This window comes from Coregonus lavaretus, assembly GCF_964263955.1.
Source record: "Coregonus lavaretus genome assembly, chromosome: 3".
Taxonomy (NCBI): Eukaryota; Metazoa; Chordata; class Actinopteri; order Salmoniformes; family Salmonidae; genus Coregonus; species Coregonus lavaretus.
This window is the reverse complement of record NC_139990.1, coordinates 65279874-65301656: the sequence shown is the minus strand read 5'-3', so window position 1 is coordinate 65301656 and position 21783 is coordinate 65279874. Positions and strand designations below refer to the sequence as shown.

The 21783-nt window shown below is 44.1% G+C and overlaps 1 protein-coding gene across 1 annotated transcript; it reads right to left on the bottom strand.

Moving 5' to 3' along the window:
* Positions 1-12898: 12898 nt before the first annotated feature.
* LOC311126602 (nuclear receptor subfamily 1 group D member 2-like) lies at positions 12899-20174 on the bottom strand. Its single transcript, XM_084158539.1, has 8 exons — positions 19717-20174; positions 17193-17420; positions 16900-16988; positions 16592-16736; positions 15728-16404; positions 15287-15463; positions 14788-14998; positions 12899-14274 (listed from the first exon to the last, which is right to left on the bottom strand). The coding sequence occupies exons 1-8, from the start codon at positions 19733-19735 to the stop codon at positions 14078-14080; spliced, it is 1743 nt and encodes a 580-aa protein (XP_084014665.1). The 5' UTR covers positions 19736-20174; the 3' UTR covers positions 12899-14077.
* Positions 20175-21783: the final 1609 nt, after the last annotated feature.

Genomic DNA, 21783 nt, shown 5'->3' with positions numbered 1-21783 from the left:
TTGAGGACACCCATACTGTCTCTGTTTTGGGACCATGTTGTAATCCTAATCTATGTGGAATAAAGACATTCATCTGCACTTGACCCATATTTGTAAAAGACACAGTCAAATTCATTCAGATGTAGGATCTACATTTGACCAGTATTGCCACTGCAAAATAATCCTGCAGCAACAGGATTTCAACGTTTAGTCCATAATGTTGGTTGATGGGTGGTTAGGTTATTAGCTACCTGAAAAGTGCAATACTGTTAATATAACATTGTGTTATGAAAGGTTGTCAGTTAATTTATGTAAATCATGAAGTCCATCTGCATTTCCTGTGGTGCAGGAAAGAAAAAGACTGATCAAATGAAGATCCTACACCAGTAGATAGATGAGTTGCATGGATTATAGCATGGGTCATGCGACACAGAGCAGAGTATTCAAAGGATGTTTACAAAGTGTGTCTGACACAATTGTTTCATTGAAAATTACTAAGCTATATTATCATTGTCCAACGTTGTAATGAACCAAAAACATAAAAAATATATATACTAAATTACTAAAAATACTGAGTATCTTCAAAGCAGCTGTACAAACTACATAATTACTTACACAAAGTATTATTTCCAACAAAACACAGGTTAACAACAATTTGCAGATTACACTTGAGAAACCACTGCACACATCAATTTAATATTTCGATTTAGTTACCAAACCTCATTTTACTTATTTTATGCATACAATGAGATAAACATTATACTCTTACTGTAAAACAAACAATAAAATGAAATTCCTTAAATGACACACTAGGACATTCAATCCCAACCACAATCCCATCTCGTCCCACTACATTGTATAATTTCCATAGTGGAAACCATTCCGCAGTTGCTGTTGAATTGACGGAACAGTTTGTGTATGGCTCTTACCATCATAGCAGACAAAGGATTTCCAATCACTACAGGGCACATCATTCCAGTCTGTACTATCCCCATTTTCCCCTCTATCGTTACACAGTGCTGATCGCTATGCTTATTATTCGGTTGACCGGTCCACCAGTTTTGAAACCCTGTAGCTTTCTCACCAGTGCTATTAGCCAATGACCATATCCAGTTATCATACAGTCCTATCCAGACCATGTCAGTATAATCAGCCGTAATGTTATTCAGTGTAGTCATATCCTCCATGTTGTCTACGGTGGCCAGGTCAATATACTTCTCTCTGCAGTAGCTCTGTGCTTAGGCCCAGGTCATGGGCAAGTCCACAATTAACGTGCCACCAACCTCATGTGTAGCAAACACATACCTGGGCATAATCAAACAGGTACACACCAAAAAAGTAGGGTTCTTCTAGGGTTCTTTGGGAAGGGTGATGGTTCTATGTGGAACCATACTTATCCAAATAACCCTTTGAGCCCTTCAATGGTTCTTTGCTTTTCCTCTTTTAGCGATAATTAAAATGTAGGAGCGGCGGCTCATTCAAATCTTTTGGGGCGTGGTTTGTTCACAGCTCTTTTGCTGCAACCATGAGTGAGTGTCATTCCAGTTGATCTAATCTGTTGTTTTATGCTAGTACATGTTATTTATGACTATGTCCAGTTTTATTTTATTTTTTATTTTTTATTTCACCTTTATTTAACCAGGTAAGCCAGTTGAGAACAGGTTCTCATTTACAACTGCGACCTGGCCAAGATAAAGCAAAGTAGTGCAATAAAAACAACACAGAGTTACATATGGGGTAAAAAACATAAAGTCAGAAATACAACAGAAAATATATATACAGTGTGTGCAAATGTAGCAAGTTATGGAGGTAAGGCAATAAATAGGCTATAGTGCAGAATAATTACAATAGTATTAACACTAGAATGCTAGATGTGCAAGAGATTATGTGCAAATAGAGATACTGGGGTGCAAAAGAGCAAAATAAATAACAATATAGGGATGAGGTAGTTGGGTGGGCTAATTTCAGATGGGCTGTGTACAGGTGCAGTGATCGGTAAGGTGCTCTGACAACTGATGCTTAAAGTTATTGAGGGAGATAAGAGTCTCCAGCTTCAGAGATTTTTGCAATTCGTTCCAGTCATTGGCAGCAGAGAACTGGAAGGAATGGCGGCCAAAGGAGGTGTTGGCTTTGGGAATGACCAGTGAGATATACCTGCTGGAGCGCAGACTACGGGTGGGTGCTGCTATGGTGACCAATGAGCTAAGATAAGGCGGGGATTTGCCTAGCAGTGATTTATAGATGGCCTGGAGCCAGTGGGTTTGACGACGAACATGTAGTGAGGACCAGCCAACAAGAGCGTACAGGTCACAGTGGTGGGTAGTGTATGGGGCTTTGGAGACAAAACGGATGGCACTGTGATAGACTACATCCAATTTGCTGAGTAGAGTGTTGGAGGCTATTTTGTAAATGACATCGGCGAAGTCAAGGATCGGTAGGATAGTCAGTTTTACGAGGGCATGTTTGGCAGCATGAGTGAAGGAGGCTTTGTTGCGAAATAGGAAGCCGATTCTAGATTTAACTTTGGATTGGAGATTCTTTATGTGAGTCTGGAAGTTGAGTTTACAGTCTAACCAGACACCTAGGTATTTGTAGTTGTCCACATACTCTAGGTCAGACCCGTCGAGAGTGGTGATTCTAGTCGGGTGGGCGGGTGCCAGCAGCGTTCGATTGAAAAGCATGCATTTAGTTTTACTAGTGTTTAAGAGCAGTTGGAGGCTACTGAAGGATTGTTGTATGGCATTGAAGCTCGTTTGGAGGTTTGTTAACACAGTGTCCAATGAAGGGCCAGATGTATACAAAATGGTGTCGTCTGCGTAGAGGTGGATCTGAGAGTCACCAGCAGCAAGAGCGACATCATTGATATACACGGAGAAAAGTGTCGGCCCAAGAATTGAACCCTGTGGCACCCCCATAGAGACTGCCATAGGTCCAGACAACAGGCCCTCCGTTTTGACACACTGAACTCTATCTGAGAAGTAGTTGGTGAACCAGGCGAGGCAGTCATTTGAGAAACCAAGGCTATTTAGTCTGCCAATAAGAATGCGGTGGTTGACAGAGTCGAAAGCCTTGGCCAGGTCGATGAAGACGGCTGCACAGTACTGTCTATTATCAATCGCGGTTATAATATCGTTTAGGACCTTGAGCGTGGCTGAAGTGCACCCGTGACCAGCTCGGAAACCGGATTGCATAGCGGAGAAGGTACGGTGGTATTCGAAATGGTCGATGATCTGTTTGTTAACTTGGCTTTCGAATACTTTCGAAAGGCAGGGCAGGATGGATATAGGTCTGTAGCAGTTTGGATCTAGAGTGTCACCCCCTTTGAAGAGGGGGATGACCGCGGCAGCTTTCCAATCTCTGGGGATCTCAGACGTTATGAAAGAGAGGTTGAACAGACTAGTAATAGGGGTTGCGACAATTTCGGCGGCTAGTTTTAGAAAGAAAGGGTCCAGATTGTCTAGCCCAGCTGATTTGTAGGGGTCCAGATTTTGCAGCGCTTTCAAAACATCAGCTGTCTGAATTTGTGTGAAGGAGAAGCGGGGGGGGCATGGGCAAGTTGCAGCAGAGGGTGCAGAGTTGGTGGCCGGGTTAGTGGTAGCCAGATGGAAAGCATGGCCAGCTGTAGCAAAATGCTTGTTGAAATTCTCGATTATTGTAGATTTATCGGTGGTGATAGTGTTTCCTAGCCTCAGTGCAGTGGGCAGCTGGGAGGAAGTGCTCTTATTCTCCATGGACTTTACAGTGTCCCAAAACTTTTTGGAGTTAGTGCTACAGGATGCAAATTTCTGTTTGAAAAAGTTAGCCTTTGCTTTCCTGACTGCTTGTGTATATTGGTTCCTAACTTCCCTGAAAAGTTGCATATCGCGGGGGCTATTTGATGCTAATGCTGTACGCCACAGGATGTTTTTGTGCTGGTCAAGGGCAGTCAAGTCTGAGGAGAACCAGGGGCTATATCGGTTCTTAGTTCTGTATTTTTTGAATGGGGCATGTTTATTTAAGATTGAGAAGAAATTACTTTTAAGGAACAACCAGGCATCCTCTACTGACGGAATGAGATATATATCCATCCAGGATACCTGGGCCAGGTCAATTAGGAAGGCCTCCTCGCTAAAGTGTTTTAGGGAGCGTTTGACAGTGATGAGGGGTGGTCGTTTGACCGCGGACCCGTTACGGACGCAGGCAATAAGGCAGTGATCGCTGAGATCCTGGTTGAAGACAGCTGAGGTGTATTTAGAGGGTATGTTAGTCAGGATGATATCTATGAGGGTACCCATGTTTACGGATTTAGGGTTGTACCTGGTAGGTTCGTTGATAATTTGCGTGAGGTTGAGGGCATCTAGCTTGGATTGTAGGATGGCTGGGGTATTAAGCATATCCCAATTTAGGTCACCAAGCAGTACAAACTCTGAGGATAAATGGGGGGCAATCAATTCACATATGGTGTCCAGGGCACAGCTGGGGGCTGAGGGGGGTCTGTAGCAAGCAGCAACAGTGAGAGACTTATTTCTGGAAAGGTGGATTTTTAGAAGTAGAAGCTCAAACTGTTTGGGCACAGACCTGGATAGTATGATAGAGCTCTGCAGGCTATCTCTACAGTAGATTGCAACTCCACCCCCTTTGGCAGTTCTATCTAGACGGAAAATGTTATAGTTGGGGATGGAAATTTCAGAATTTTTGGTGGCCTTCCTGAGCCAGGATTCAGACACTGCTAGAACATCAGGGTTGGCAGAGTGTGCTAACGCAGTGAATAACTCAAACTTAGGAAGTAGACTTCTGATATTTATGTGCAAGAAACCAAGACTTTTGCGATTACAGAAGTCATCAAATGATAGCGCCTGGGGAGTAGGAGTGATACTGAGGGCTGCAGGGCCTGGGTTAGCCTCTACATCACCAGAGGAACAGAGGAGGACTAGAATAAGGATACGGCTAAAGGCTTTAAGAACTGGTCTTCTAGTGCGTTGGGTACATAGAATAAAGGGGGCAGATTTCCGGGTGTTATAGAAAAGATTCAGGGCATTATGTACAGACAAGGATATGGAAGGATATGAGTAAAGTGGAGGTAAACCTAAGCGTTGGGTAACAATGAAAGAGATAGCATCGCTGGAGGCATCAATTGAGTCGGTCTCCGCGTGTATAGGGGGAGGGGCAAAGGAGCTATCTAAGGCAGGTTTAGCTAGGCTGGGGGGTCTACAGTGATATAGTACAATTAGAAATAACCGAAACAACAATAAACTAACCATGTTTGGGCTGAGGCTAAACATAAACAGGATGTAGTACCGTAAAAAGGAACAGTCCAGCAGATATCAGCTGTATAGCTGAGTTATCATAAGGTCCGGTGGTGAAGCACTAGTGAGTAAGAGGCCACGGCTAGCGTGTGCTAGCGGGCCAGGGCTAGCAGATGGATGGAATCTTCGCGGTTAACGTCGTAACCACATCAGACGATTTCGTCGGCAGACCAGTCGTGTAGGATCGGCGGGGCTCCGTGTCAACACTAGGTGGTCCCGTCCGGTTGACAGAGAGGTAGATAGCCGGGAGATGGGCCTGGCTCAGGATGATTAGCCAGACCACAGTGAGGATGTCTTGTGAAAGACTCACGTATGGCCTTGTGTCAATTGAGAACGGTTGACTAAGTCAATAGTTCTCAATTCTTTCCTCAGGGACCCCCAGCCGTTCCAGAGCTAGCACACCTGATTCAACTGGTTAATTAACACAATATTAAAACCTACATAATTTTAACAATATAATATGGCTATTAAACCAGAATAAAAAACCGATGAGCATGGTACTTTATAGAAACTTTTCAAAAAGGTTCCATATAGCACCAAAAAGGGTTCCGCTGTGGTTACAAGCCAAATAAGCCTTATTTGGCACTATAAAGAACCATTTGTTTTTAGTGTGTAGAAGGTGAGATGAGGTTATTGCAGGTCACGTCAGGTCAGGGGTAGTCTCGTCCACCAGCCAGCTCTAGCAATTAGCCTGGGGACGAGGTTTAGAAGGATTACTTTATCCTATCCCAGGTGTTCCTTAAAGAGGTGGGGTTTCAAATGTCTCCGGAAGGTGGTGACTGACTCCGCTGTCCTGGCGTCGTGAGGGAGCTTGTTCCACCATTGGGGTGCCAGAGCAGCGAACAGTTTTGACTGGGCTGAGCGGGAACTGTGCTTCAGCAGAGGTAGGGGAGCCAGCAGGCCAGAGGTGGATGAATGCAATGCCCTCGTTTGGGTGTAGGGACTGATCAGAGCCTGAAGGTACGGAGGTGCCGTTCCCCTCACAGCTCCGTAGGCAAGCACCATGGTCTTGTAGCAGATGCAAGCTTCAACTGGAAGCCAGTGTAGTGTGCGGAGGAGCGGGTTGACGTGAGAGAACTTGGGAAGGTTGAACACCAGACGGGCTGCGGCATTCTGGATGAGTTGTAGGGGTTTAATGGCACAGGCAGGGAGCCCAGCCAACAGCGAGTTGCAGTAATCCAGACGGGAGATGACAAGTGCCTGGATTAGGACCTGTGCCGCTTCCTGTGTAAGGCAGGGTCGTACTCTCCGAATGTTGTAGAGCCTTGATGTTAGCGGAGAACGACAGGGTGTTGTCCAGGGTCACGCCAAGGCTCTTCGCACTCTGGGAGGAGGACACAACGGAGTTGTCAACCGTGATGGCGAGATCATGGAACGGGCAGTCCTTCCCCGGGAGGAAGAGCAGCTCCGTCTTGCCAAGGTTCAGCTTGAGGTGGTGATCCGTCATCCATACTGATATGTCTGCCAGACATGCAGAGATGCGATTCGCCACCTGGTTATCAGAAGGGGGAAAGGAGAAGATTAGTTGTGTGTCGTCTGCGTAGCAATGATAGGAGAGGCCATGTGAGGATATGACAGAGCCAAGTGACTTGGTGTATAGCGAGAATAGGAGAGGGCCTAGAACTGAGCCCTGGGGGACACCAGTTGTGAGAGCACGTGGTGCGGAGACAGCTTCTCGCCACGCCACTTGGTAGGAGCAACCGGTCAGGTAGGACGCAAGTACTGTGATTTTCCCAGAGTCTGTTCTAGACTTGGGGACTGTGAAGAGACCCCTGGTGGCATGTCTTGTGGGGTATGTATGGGTGTCTGAGCTGTGTGTTAGCTGTTTGAACAGATGCTTTAAACATGTCAATACCACTCACAAAGACAAGTAGTGATGCAGTCAATCTCCCCTCTACTTTGAGCCAGGAGAGATTGACATGCATGTAATTGATATTTAGCCCTCCGTGTACATCTAAGGACCAGCCGTGCTTCTCTGTTCTGGGCCAACTGTAATTTGCCTATGTTCTTCTTTGTGACACTTGACCATATAACTGGACAGTAGTCCAGGTGTGATAAAACTAAGGCCTGTAGGATGTGACCCACCATACACAAACATCAACTACAATGTTTCAAGATACTTTGAGGTTATAAGATACATTGTTTTAGCCCAATAATGCTAATGCTGGTATTTTTTTAAATGTAAGTATCCCTTTAATTCAACAGTGGTGAGAGAAACTCTAGGAAAGCCTGTATGTCCATGATCTAGCTAGCTGGTGCTGGACAACTATTCAGGACACTATACAAATGAAAAACAAAAGTCAACCAATAGCTCTCTAGAATTTGGTAAGGAAATATTTATTCAAATCTTTACGCTAAAAACTGTGTGGGGCACAATCCCTGTTGATACTATGTGTAAAACATCATTCTCTGAGCACACTGAAATGAAATGTGTTATTCTAGGACAGACTTGATGCCCATTGTGCCGGAGTCTAACGTAGTGGTCAGCCCTCCAGACTCAGAACCACATATACCCCTGGCGGTATACCCCAATGCTCATTATTGCTTCTTCAGGCAGAATTTTATTGAAATAAGTGTACTTTGTACTTACCTTACACTCACGCATCCGTTACAAAGACTCCACTTCTGTCGGTCACAGTGCAGCTCCTCTGCTGATGTTGTTGGACATTGTATTACAAAAATAAACGTATTGATATCAGTTTTCAACATGGAAATAGTTGTACGACATAAAAATGTGTGGACAGCATACCCTTGTGGAGGAACCTAGTCACTGCATTTCAGATCCACGTGGTTACAGAGTTGGGTGTTTTTTTTAATTATTTTTTATTTCACCTTTATTTAACCAGGTAAGCCAGTTGAGAACAGGTTCTCATTTACAACTGCGACCTGGCCAAGATAAAGCAAAGTAGTGCAATAAAAACAACACAGAGTTACATATGGGGTAAAAAACATAAAGTCAAAAATACAACAGAAAATATATATACAGTGTGTGCAAATGTAGCAAGTTATGGAGGTAAGGCAATAAATAGGCTATAGTGCAGAATAATTACAATAGTATTAACACTGGAATGCTAGATGTGCAAGAGATTATGTGCAAATAGAGATACTGGGGTGCAAAAGAGCAAAATAAATAACAATATGGGGATGAGGTAGTTGGGTGGGCTAATTTCAGATGGGCTGTGTACAGGTGCAGTGATCGGTAAGGTGCTCTGACAACTGATGCTTAAAGTTATTGAGGGAGATAAGAGTCTCCAGCTTCAGAGATTTTTGCAATTCGTTCCAGTCATTGGCAGCAGAGAACTGGAAGGAATGGCGGCCAAAGGAGGTGTTGGCTTTGGGAATGACCAGTGAGATATACCTGCTGGAGCGCAGACTACGGGTGGGTGCTGCTATGGTGACCAATGAGCTAAGATAAGGCGGGGATTTGCCTAGCAGTGATTTATAGATGGCCTGGAGCCAGTGGGTTTGACGACGAACATGTAGTGAGGACCAGCCAACAAGAGCGTACAGGTCACAGTGGTGGGTAGTGTATGGGGCTTTGGAGACAAAACGGATGGCACTGTGATAGACTACATCCAATTTGCTGAGTAGAGTGTTGGAGGCTATTTTGTAAATGACATCGGCGAAGTCAAGGATCGGTAGGATAGTCACTTTTACGAGGGCATGTTTGGCAGCATGAGTGAAGGAGACTTTGTTGCGAAATAGGAAGCCGATTCTAGATTTAACTTTGGATTGGAGATTCTTTATGTGAGTCTGGAAGTTGAGTTTACAGTCTAACCAGACACCTAGGTATTTGTAGTTGTCCACATACTCTAGGTCAGACCCGTCGAGAGTGGTGATTCTAGTCGGGTGGGCGGCTGCCAGCAGCGTTCGATTGAAAAGCATGCATTTAGTTTTACTAGTGTTTAAGAGCAGTTGGAGGCTACTGAAGGATTGTTGTATGGCATTGAAGCTCGTTTGGAGGTTTGTTAACACAGTGTCCAATGAAGGGCCAGATGTATACAAAATGGTGTCGTCTGCGTAGAGGTGGATCTGAGAGTCACCAGCAGCAAGAGCGACATCATTGATATACACGGAGAAAAGTGTCGGCCCAAGAATTGAACCCTGTGGCACCCCCATAGAGACTGCCATAGGTCCAGACAACAGGCCCTCCGATTTGACACACTGAACTCTATCTGAGAAGTAGTTGGTGAACCAGGCGAGGCAGTCATTTGAGAAACCAAGGCTATTTAGTCTGCCAATAAGAATGCGGTGGTTGACAGAGTCGAAAGCCTTGGCCAGGTCGATGAAGACGGCTGCACAGTACTGTCTATTATCAATCGCGGTTATAATATCGTTTAGGACCTTGAGCGTGGCTGAAGTGCACCCGTGACCAGCTCGGAAACCGGATTGCATAGCGGAGAAGGTACGGTGGTATTCGAAATGGTCGGTGATCTGTTTGTTAACTTGGGCAGGATGGATATAGGTCTGGATGGATATAGGTCTGTAGCAGTTTGGATCTAGAGTGTCACCCCCTTTGAAGAGGGGGATGACCGCGGCAGCTTTCCAATCTCTGGGGATCTCATACGTTATGAAAGAGAGGTTGAACAGACTAGTAATAGGGGTTGCGACAATTTCGGCGGCTAGTTTTAGAAAGAAAGGGTCCAGATTGTCTAGCCCAGCTGATTTGTAGGGGTCCAGATTTTGCAGCGCTTTCAAAACATCAGCTGTCTGAATTTGTGTGAAGGAGAAGCGGGGGGGGCATGGGCAAGTTGCAGCAGAGGGTGCAGAGTTGGTGGCCGGGTTAGTGGTAGCCAGATGGAAAGCATGGCCAGCTGTAGCAAAATGCTTGTTGAAATTCTCGATTATTGTAGATTTATCGGTGGTGATAGTGTTTCCTAGCCTCAGTGCAGTGGGCAGCTGGGAGGAAGTGCTCTTATTCTCCATGGACTTTACAGTGTCCCAAAACTTTTTGGAGTTAGTGCTACAGGATGCAAATTTCTGTTTGAAAAAGTTAGCCTTTGCTTTCCTGACTGCTTGTGTATATTGGTTCCTAACTTCCCTGAAAAGTTGCATATCGCGGGGGCTATTTGATGCTAATGCTGTACGCCACAGGATGTTTTTGTGCTGGTCAAGGGCAGTCAAGTCTGAGGAGAACCAGGGGCTATATCGGTTCTTAGTTCTGTATTTTTTGAATGGGGCATGTTTATTTAAGATTGAGAGGAAATTACTTTTAAGGAACAACCAGGCATCCTCTACTGACGGAATGAGATCTATATCCATCCAGGATACCTGGGCCAGGTCAATTAGGAAGGCCTGCTCGCTAAAGTGTTTTAGGGAGCGTTTGACAGTGATGAGGGGTGGTCGTTTGACCGCGGACCCGTTACGGACGCAGGCAATAAGGCAGTGATCGCTGAGATCCTGGTTGAAGACAGCTGAGGTGTATTTAGAGGGTATGTTAGTCAGGATGATATCTATGAGGGTACCCATGTTTACGGATTTAGGGTTGTACCTGGTAGGTTCGTTGATAATTTGCGTGAGGTTGAGGGCATCTAGCTTGGATTGTAGGATGGCTGGGGTATTAAGCATATCCCAATTTAGGTCACCAAGCAGTACAAACTCTGAGGATAAATGGGGGGCAATCAATTCACATATGGTGTCCAGGGCACAGCTGGGGGCTGAGGGGGGTCTGTAGCAAGCAGCAACAGTGAGAGACTTATTTCTGGAAAGGTGGATTTTTAGAAGTAGAAGCTCAAACTGTTTGGGCACAGACCTGGATAGTATGATAGAGCTCTGTAGGCTATCTCTACAGTAGATTGCAACTCCACCCCCTTTGGCAGTTCTATCTAGACGGAAAATGTTATAGTTGGGGATGGAAATTTCAGAATTTTTGGTGGCCTTCCTGAGCCAGGATTCAGACACTGCTAGAACATCAGGGTTGGCAGAGTGTGCTAACGCAGTGAATAACTCAAACTTAGGAAGTAGACTTCTGATATTTATGTGCAAGAAACCAAGACTTTTGCGATTACAGAAGTCATCAAATGATAGCGCCTGGGGAGTAGGAGTGATACTGAGGGCTGCAGGGCCTGGGTTAGCCTCTACATCACCAGAGGAACAGAGGAGGACTAGAATAAGGATACGGCTAAAGGCTTTAAGAACTGGTCTTCTAGTGCGTTGGGTACATAGAATAAAGGGGGCAGATTTCCGGGTGTTATAGAAAAGATTCAGGGCATTATGTACAGACAAGGATATGGAAGGATATGAGTAAAGTGGAGGTAAACCTAAGCGTTGGGTAACAATGAAAGAGATAGCATCGCTGGAGGCATCAATTGAGTCGGTCTCCGCGTGTATAGGGGGAGGGGCAAAGGAGCTATCTAAGGCAGGTTTAGCTAGGCTGGGGGGTCTACAGTGATATAGTACAATTAGAAATAACCGAAACAACAATAAACTAACCATGTTTGGGCTGAGGCTAAACATAAACAGGATGTAGTACCGTAAAAAGGAACAGTCCAGCAGACATCAGCTGTATAGCTGAGTTATCATAAGGTCCGGTGGTAAAGGACTAGTGAGTAAGAGGCCACGGCTAGCGTGTGCTAGCGGGCCGGGGCTAGCAGATGGATGGAATCTTCGTGGTTAACGTCGTAACCACATCAGACGATTTCGTCGGCAGACCAGTCGTGTAGGATCGGCGGGGCTCCGTGTCAACACTAGGTGGTCCCGTCCGGTTGACAGAGAGGTAGATAGCCGGGAGATGGGCCTAGCTCAGGATGATTAGCCAGACCACAGCGTCCGTTTTGTTGTAGCTAGCTGGTAGCGATGAATCCGGAGTTAAAGGTCCAGTGATTCAGTGATTCCGGCGGAAAAACTGATATGTTCTGGGTCGATAACGCGCTGTGCAGACTGGCCGAATATCCGGTGATTAATGTCCAGTGATTAAAATTAATCCCGCAGAAAAAAATCCAATGTTCTGGGTGAAATACCGCTAGCTGTGGCTAATAGCAAGTAGCTAGTTAGCTGGCTAGCTAGTTTCAACTGGAGATTCTAGATTCTAGATAAAGGTAAGTCAATAATAGAATCCGTTCCACATTGAGTGAGGCGGGTTGCAGGAAAGTATATTTTGTAGAAGGATGAAAAGTCTGATAGGGAAATATGTATGAAAAATACAGAAAAATAGGGTATTTACAGGCTATTTACAGACATACGATAAAAACACAACTGCACTACTACGCCATCTTGGACATCTACTTTAAGTGACTTTAAGCAAGGGGCGTCAAACTCATTCAAAACTGTAGGTTTTTGGTTCTTCCTTTCAATTAAGCCCTAGACAAACAGGTGTGTGGAGTTCCTTACTAATTAGTGACCTTAATTCATCAATCAAGTACAAGGGAGGAGCGAAAACCCGCAGACACTCAGCCCTCCTTGGAATGAGTTTGACACCTGTGCTTTAAGCCAATTAATTGGACCTGGTTTGTAATATTGAAAATCACTATACAATAACGGTACCTCTACAAATGATATCGCAATGTAACTAACCATATAAGTACAGTTCTTAGTGCTTTACCCCTCATGGATGCTAATATTAGACAATATTATAGACATATTATTACCAAATGAGTTCAAACATATTGCACACAAAAAAAACTCAAGACCGTAAATAACTTCACTTGTATTTATTTATACTATTTATATATTTATCTGATAGATATACATAATTTATTTACAAATTGCAATCTTGTCAGTAAAAGGAGACAAATATAGACATTCCCAAAAAACAACAGATGGGAAATGATTTCAGTTGCAAAGTCATGTGCTGTGCCAAAATGCCAGGAGGTAAAGTAAAAACCACCCGAGTAACTCCTCACTGTGAGGAAGGTGGGAAATCCGTTAAGGAACACTTCAGTATCATCATGTTTACATTATGCACACATGATGTGGGTCTGTGCTGGCATCTGTGTGGGTCTGTGCTGGCATCTTTGGAGGTTGACAGTCCACAACACATTGTGCAAAGTTGTGTTGCTGAAAAGGTGTACTATCAACAACTCCCCAGAAGGAGGCATGGTAGAAGCAGCTGTCAAAGACTTGCAAAAATAAAATATTCAAAATATTCAGACTAATTAAATACCCTATGTCCACAAAGGACAGTAAAGATGACAATGCAGTTGAACAATTCAAAAATAAAGAAATGACTCCTTCCTCAGAGGGTTGGGCACGACAACATCAAGTTGTTCACTTAAGGATAGCCATGCAATAGCAGCAATCATCTGATTCATCAAGCATTCTTTCTGATAGATAGATGTTTACATTGAGTCTTGAGGGCTTTTATCAAACATATATTGGGTTGAAAACAGTGACCAATTGATATTGCGCATCGTTTGAAACATCCAATAGATAGCATAATCATCACATTCACACTGCTCGTGAGCAATACACTTTGGAATTAAATGGCTTTAACAAAACCAAGTAGTTCTGCACTTCTTCATTTCAAAAAGCCTGTATAGTATTTCTTCATATTTTTCTTTAAAAATAGAAAGGTGCCTCTAACTTGGCAAAACTACAAGCCTCTCACACACACACTTGTTCATAGCCATCATAGGCATCTCCTATGAATAGAGTACAGTATCTTCTCTTCTCTGACCTTTGTCCCTTTCAACATAGTCCAAAATAACTTCTCACTACATTTTGGAGAAATACACTGAGTTCGTCGACTGCAAACAGTAGGTCCCCAAGGTCTCCCCTAGGTCCTGGTATAGGAGTGGCAGAGGAGGTCAGTCCTGGTTTTAAAGTGTGGAAGGAGGGTATTTAGGAGTCAGATGAGCCCTATTGTGAGTGCCCCATTATGAGTGCACTTTGAAGGCCAGCAGTTCTTCAGAGTGCATGTTGTTGAGGGAGCGCAGCTCGGGCAGCTTCAGCAGCAGCTTGGTGAAGGTGGTAGTCTCGTTGGCGTGGTTCTTCATGATCAGACTACGCAGCGCTCGGATCAGCGTGTCCTGCAGCGCCTCCACTGACTTCAAGTCCTGGATCCCCGAACGATCTGATCACAGAACAGAGCATAAGAACAGTCAGTATCAAAGAAGCCTTTGGGTTTCATCGTACACATAATTATTGTGTGTTTGTTAACACCAGTGGCTGAATGGTATGTACAGGACTGCGTTTAAATGTCACTTTTGACCAAAGTAGTGCACTATATAGGGAATAGGGTGCCATTTTAGACACAGAACCACTATATAGGGAATAGGGTGCAATTTTAGACGCAGAACCATAATACAGTCAGCCAGCCAGCCAACCAGTCAGCCAGAGGACAGCCAGCCAACCAGTCAGCCAGAGGACAACCAGCCAACCAGTCAGACAGAGGACAGCCAGCCAGCCAACAAGTCAGCCAGAGGACAGCCAGCCAACCAGTCAGCCAGAGGACAGCCAGCCAGCCAACAAGTCAGCCAGAGGACAGCCAGCCAGCGACATGAGGACAGTGTGTTTACAATTACAGCGTGTTTAAAAGGGCACTGTGTTTTACAAGGCCACTGTTTACAGGGACAGTGTTATTTACCGGCGGAGACGAGGACGACGGCAATGAAGAGGCTCATCTCATCCTTGTCCAGCTGCAGAGCGGCCAGCTTCTCGCTGAAGTCACACATGGAGGTGAGCAGCTCCCCGGCCCGCAGCGAGCGCAGCAGCTCCAAGCTGTAACACTTCCCCGTCAGGAAGGTCACCGTGCGCTCGGCCATGTCGAACAGCGAAGCGAAGCGCACCATAAGCACCTGGAGAGAGAGAGGGAGGAGAGACTGTGTGTTAGAACAGGGATTTATGGTGTCTAGCACTGGACAACATCCCGGCAGAATTCAACAGTGATAATGCACACCTAACTGGGTTAGAGAGAGTTCAATGTTGAGTTAAAATACACTGATACTCTACCATAACATATCTACAGACTGTACTATATTCAACTCAACACTCAGAGTTAAAGAGAGTGCAATGTTCATTTGGAACACGACAGCAAGAGGTGGGAAATATCTATTTTTGTTATCAGATAGTCCAGGGATTCTTACCTCAAACGTTCCGTTTTTGAGCAGGCTGACTTGGTCGTCCTCTGAGAGGTCTCGGAAGCCCGGGATGCTCTTGGCAAACCCCACCACCTCGCGCACGGCCGGGATGAAACTCAGAGAGAACTCCTCCCATATCTCCTGGCTGCGCTGGCGGGGGTCCACATAGAGACTGGGAGTGACCTGGGGTGACAAGAGTAGAGAACAGGGCCCTCAGCAATGGAAAACAGGATACAGGAGCAATAATGCAGAAGAAACAAGATGGAGGGGATTTAGAGGATAGGGCTTTTTAGGTATTTTCTATGTGTGCTTTAGGCATGGTTATGGTGTAATTTCAGGTGTGCAGTATACAATGCATTTCTACTGTAACATTTTGTAAAGACTTTCAATCTCATAATTTCCTCAATCTTTCAATAAAGGCAAATTAAATGATAAAAGGACACTCACCAAGTTTGTCCTGTGGTCCTGTAGGCTGTATGATGGTCCACTGTAACCATTGGAGACGGTCTGTGCGTTGTGCATTGTGTTGAGGGTCCTGTGATGGAGGCTGGGGGCGCCGTTTAGTTGCGGAGGCCGCTGCTGGTAAACAACTCTCTCTTCCCGGTAGAGACCGTTGGTGACGTGTTGATAGCTGTTGCAACTAGGTTGGTAACCCCTGGCGATGGCGTCTTCATTGCAGCGGTTCCAGCTCTCCCGCGGTTCCTCCACACAGCTGTCTCTCCTGTCTTTTTCAGTTTCCCTGGCGACCGGCGAAGGTGACTCGTCCGGTTCCTCTTTGATGGACTGTCGCTGCTCACGGCGGTATGTGAATGTGCCCTGGTGACACACCCTGGAAGGAGGAACCTCGTCATCCGACGAACAGGAAGAGGCAGAGCTGGTCTCCATGGAGTCTTGAGCGGAACGGGGTGAGGAAGGGTTGGAGCCTGATGAAGACGAGATAGATGAGGAGGAGGAAGAGGAGCTGCCGTCATTGGGGAGCCCTTCCATGGGGCGGGGTGGACTCTGGGTGCCGTGGAGCATACTGTGGAGCTGGCTGTTGTTGTTCATCATGTTGTTCATGGCGTTCTGCATCTCCAGCAGCATGCGCTGCTTCTCCCTCTTTGGGATGCGGCCAAACCTAACAGCTGGAGAAGGCAATCAAAAATAACACACATTAGTACATATATCACTAATAAGGGCTCAAATATCCCTACAGTCAGTCAATCCATCAAACTTCTAAAAGGAAACTCCTCACCCCCATTAACCATTGTATTTCCATATGGGAAAAATTAAGTTATTATTTTCTATGTACATGTAAAAGTGGAGACTCACAGTCTCTAGACATGCCCACAGCCAGACACTTCTTGAAGCGGCACTGCTGACAGCGGTTCCTGTTGATCCTCATGACGGTGCAGCTCTCCATCTTCAAACACTTCTTATACTGGATGTTATGCTGGATGCTCCTCCTGAAGAAACCCTGAGAATAATAACATAAAACATTGTTTGTGCACGGTTATTACCCAGTTAAAACACTAATGGCACTGTTAAAACACTTATGACACAGAGCCATTGAATAACATGAATGAAACCTAGGACTAGCAGTGTGGCATTCCATGAGAAGCAGTCAGGACTAGTCTTACCTTGCAGCCCTCGCAGGCATGGACGCCATAGTGGAACCCTGAGGCCACGTCGCCGCACACTTTACACAACAACACTATGCCATTGATCTCTGTAAGGAAAAACACACACCAATGTTACTACTAATTCATACCTCTCTAACAACTGTACTATTCCACCTGTACATGAGGATGACACATGTAGACTTGAGAATAGTGTGGCAACTCATACAATTCATTTCCTATCCTTTGCCATTTTGAATATATCTAGTATCCTTGCCATACTGAATGGATTTCCAGGACTGAAATACACTCACTGGTGATGCTGCTCTTGGTGGAGGTGGATCGCCCAGTCTTCTCTGTGCCGTGGCTACGTGGGTGCTTGGCTGTGGTAGGGCGGGCGATGTCCACCATGATTCCTACTGCCCGGCTTGGCAGTGAGGGATGAGGCGAAGAGGAGCACAGGTAGCCGCTGCTGCAGCTGTCACTCAAACAGGACTCCGGGCTGGAGGCGGAGCCAGAAGAGATGTAGGCTATTACACCACCTGAGGGGAGAAGGAAAAAACCACAAGGTTAGTGGAATTAAGTCAAATTTACGTCATAACAAAAACATAATATTGATGTCGTAGTAAGAGGGACACAAAGTTTTATTCTATGTTTTTACCCAATTGTAAGTCAGAGTAAGGTTATAATAGTGATGGAATTGGACCAACTGGGTCAAAGGTAAATAATAAACCATATATAAACATAATATAAACCATAAAATCTGATAAAACATCTGCCTGTTTGCCCTTGCCACACCCAATATAGAGCAGGACTTATGCCAGACCGTTTCCCCCCTTCCTTCATTCATCCTGGTGTTTGACCTGCTTTTACTACCTCATGCCTGGCGATTGAATAACACCACTGTTACATTACAAGCCGGCTCTATGGGTGTGTACAGTTATCCTAAATAGTACAGCAAAGCCTGCAGTCCCAGCCAGGGTCATACATGTCACCATTATTGAACAGAAATTATGAACAAAAACACTTTATTTGAAGACTTTTGGGCACAGGGTGATAAGGTGTGTTACATGATACACCGAAACCTAATAAAAATCACAAATATCTTCCATTTTACCTAAATTACTTAATGGTGTACCGTCAAAACATGACACTTTAAAGTGTAAAAAAAAAACGTGTTTCTGTCATCATTTGTATGCGCTTTAACATTTCTATTCCATCTAGGTTGGGGTTGGGTTTCTCAGTTCTTCTATAATATATTAAATTGAATAATACTGCCCTCTACAAAGCAAAAGAGCAGTAACTGCACATTTGGTCAAAAATGAGTGGACATTTTTGATACACTAAATACATGCTTTATCGTGTGGACAAAATTGTTTCGGATCAAATGGGACGTCATGTTTGCAGTAGCTGGAAAAAGTTAGTGAAACCAAGGAAAAAAGCAGCAACTGCAATCGCTCACCTCAGTTACTGCTTTTTACCTTGAATCACTAAGCTTTGGGCTGCAGTTACTATGGTTTACCTTAGCATTATTTATTGTTGCCTGTTGAAACAAGTATCAAACTATATGACACTGACAGCCACATACAAATAAATGTATGAACACAAGTTTGTGTTTTAAAAAATGGTCATTCCAGTGGGTGTACCAAGCAAGAAGGCAGTAACTGCCGTCCAGGGTCAAAGATAATGTCAGAGGTCAGGGTCAATATGAATACAGAGATAATGTCAGAGGTCAGGGTCAATATGAATACAGAGATAATGTCAGAGGTCAGGGTCAATATGAATACAGAGATAATGTCAGAGGTCGGGGTCAATCTGAATACAGAGATAATGTCAAAGGTCAGGGTCAATATGAATACAAAATAAACGGAGAAAAGACAACATCTCCAATGATCTGACTACAACTCATTTGACAATTAAAAAACGCTGAAGTCATTTTTCTACGTTTCAATTTATGAGCAGTTACTGCTCTTTTGCTTGACAGGGCATAATAATATATCATATTTTTGTTTCTGTCAAAAGCAAAGTTATTCCTGTAGTCATTGGTGTTATGTCACGTTATTACATAAGAATGTTGACATTATTAAACCAAAAGCTTGAATATGGGCTAAATAAGCCCAGCTAGGGAAAATAATACACCTGTTGCTTTGGGTACAGGAGGCTCAGACACTAAATCAACATTTATGATCTACTATGTAGTCATAAATGTAGTTCATGCTCTCGAAAACCTGGCCATGATTACCTAACCAGCTATGACTATTCGCTTCCAAAACCCACCCACGTGTGGAGCTGTCATGTCTAAGAGCAAATCTAGGTCACGTGGTCTCACGTGGACCTGCATACAGCCCTTGAGCTGGGACAGAATTACGCAATGATTGCGTCACAGCCTCTTCTCGACCAATGAGCAGTGAGAGTCGAGAAGGATCCGCACATTGCTAGGCAGCTTGGTCCATGTGAGGCGAAGCAAAGCAGAACATTGTAGTGTCAAAACATAAACCCCGTAGCACAATGGCATTCCTAACCCATATACATGGCTTGACAATAAGTAGACCAGAAAAGCTAAATAATCTATTAGAAGGTTTCTAATTGTGTTCCATATACAACTTATAAAAAGCACACAACTATATAAAATATGAACTAATAATAGCCAGATTGCACAAGCTTTTTTCTAGAACAGATACTTAGAACGACACAATATTTCTAGAAAGCAACAGTAACACTAGATTCGTAACAAAGTAACACATTTGTAACAAAGTAACTGTTCAATGTAGCGAGAGTTGGACAGTGACAAGATACATTGTAACATTGTAATAGCACGGATAATAAAGCCGGTCTTACCAGGCTTGGTTGATCCCATGTCTGCAGGCTCCTCGATTCCGGGAATCGTTAAGAGAAAGCAACCTATGCTGACTCAATGTCTTGTCAATAATTCGCCAGTTTCACAAAGTGCACTGGATGTTTTCTTCAAGGATTACAAAGTGCTATTATCGTTAGTAGCACAGTGGTTACACTGTAACAAACTCAAATTCAAAGCGTCGATCATCTAAAGCTCAACACTTTTTCTTATTTCAGTCTCAATGACATTATTGTAGTAAATATTTGTAGCATTAATATAATTCTCTGCACTCCACTGTCAGTATCCTGAACAAAACAAGTTCTGCTCTTCTTTCAGTCAAAATGTTCCGAGACAATTCTGTGGCATCTAATACAACCCGAATTGATTTTGTATATTTAAAGATCTGTAACAAGATGATAAACGCAGGATGAACTCCGTTGTTTGATGACTCTTCTGTACTGAATGTTCTCAATAGTGTTAACCATGTGACCCAGTTGTCAGCCACTCCCACTTGCCTGGGCGCTTGAGACACTTTAACCCAGTGACACACTTTCACAGACCAGAGGCAGAGTTAAAGGCACAGTGCACTCAAAAACGTGATTGTCCTGTTATATTCACACACATACTGTATATCAACACTATGAGCTTGGAATAATACTGTGAAAATGACGATAATGCCATTTTAGTGTAAGAGCTGTTTGAAAAGACCATCTGACATTCCAGCCTGTTTTGGTGGGATGGAGTTTTGGCCTGCCTGGTGACATCACCAGGCGGTAAATTCCTTAATAAACAAACAAGAGAGTTCCAAACTTTTCTGCCAATAACAGCTAGTTTTCCGTTTTCACCTCCCCACTCCCAAACAGTCCTACCAAAATTATTGCTTGAGAAATTGCTATTTTCTGAGAAGTTGTTTTTGTCCATTTAAATTGAAAACAATCACAGTAAGGTACTTAATTGTTACCCAGAAATGATTTGATAGAGATAAAAATGTATGCATTGGCCCTTTAACACAATGATAAACATAATTGGGTAACTGCTCCAAGCCAATCTCTAGATGCTCTCACGCGTAACGTGAATCCATAGGCAGTGCATTGTGATCATCCATCCTTCATTGGATTGCATCGAAATTGTACAGAAGGAATGCAACATATGTATAGTTCAGAATTATACAACATGTGGGTCTAATCCTGAATGCTGATTGGTTAAAACCGCATTACAACCGGTGTCAATTCCACAAATTACCACCGGCTAAATCTATTATTTTAAAATGCCTATTTACTCTGTTCCACTGTCTCATCAGCCCAGCCAGACACTTTATAAACTTGATCTCCACTATAAAATGCATTCTTTTAGACTAACATTTAGTTTTCAACAGCGGAGATTTGTATAAACCTTGCTGTCTGTCTGTCCGACATTTGCAACATTGTTTCAATATTCAAATACTATCTCTAGCTGTCCCATAGTAATGAACGTGTTGGGAGTCGGGACGAGACAGACAGGCAGGCAGCGTTTCTCAGCTAGTCGAAATCATGAATCAGCTGGCATCATTTTTATGGATATATACAAAGAAATGTCAATTGAAAAAAGTGCAGCTAGTTTGCAGTCTTTCCAGCTTCAGTTTGAAGTGATTGTGTTAGCTCAATAGCTGTGTTGTTGGCTAGCTCTTTTGAACAACAGTGTCCTGACGAGTGAGCACATCTTCTATGCCAGGTGAAATCGTACCTCATTAGCTCATTGTTATGGATGTATCACTAGAAAACAGCTTAAACAAATGCAAAAAGGCTACTTTGCTGTTATTCTGGCTGCACTTTTTGACATGACTGCAAGTTAGCCTTAGTTGGCTAGCTAGCAAGCAATGGATAAGAACGTTGCCAGCCAGTATGGCAATGGAACATTTAGAACAAAAAGACTGAACGACTGAACCCCAACCATGCAAGAACAGATTGGTGACGACCAATGCCTTTTCCAGCATGATGGAGCACCTTGCCATAAGGCAAAAGTGATAACTAAGTGGCTCGGGGAACAAAACATCAACATTTTGGGTCCATGGCCAGGAAACTCCCAGACCT

Coding starts and splice junctions, on each gene's coding strand:
- LOC311126602 (XM_084158539.1), bottom strand. Junction 16,405..16,591: donor TGTGGGCATGTCTAGAGACT/GTGAGTCTCCAC, acceptor TGCCTTCTCCAG/CTGTTAGGTTTGGCCGCATC. Junction 14,999..15,286: donor TCAAAAACGGAACGTTTGAG/GTAAGAATCCCT, acceptor CTCTCTCTCCAG/GTGCTTATGGTGCGCTTCGC.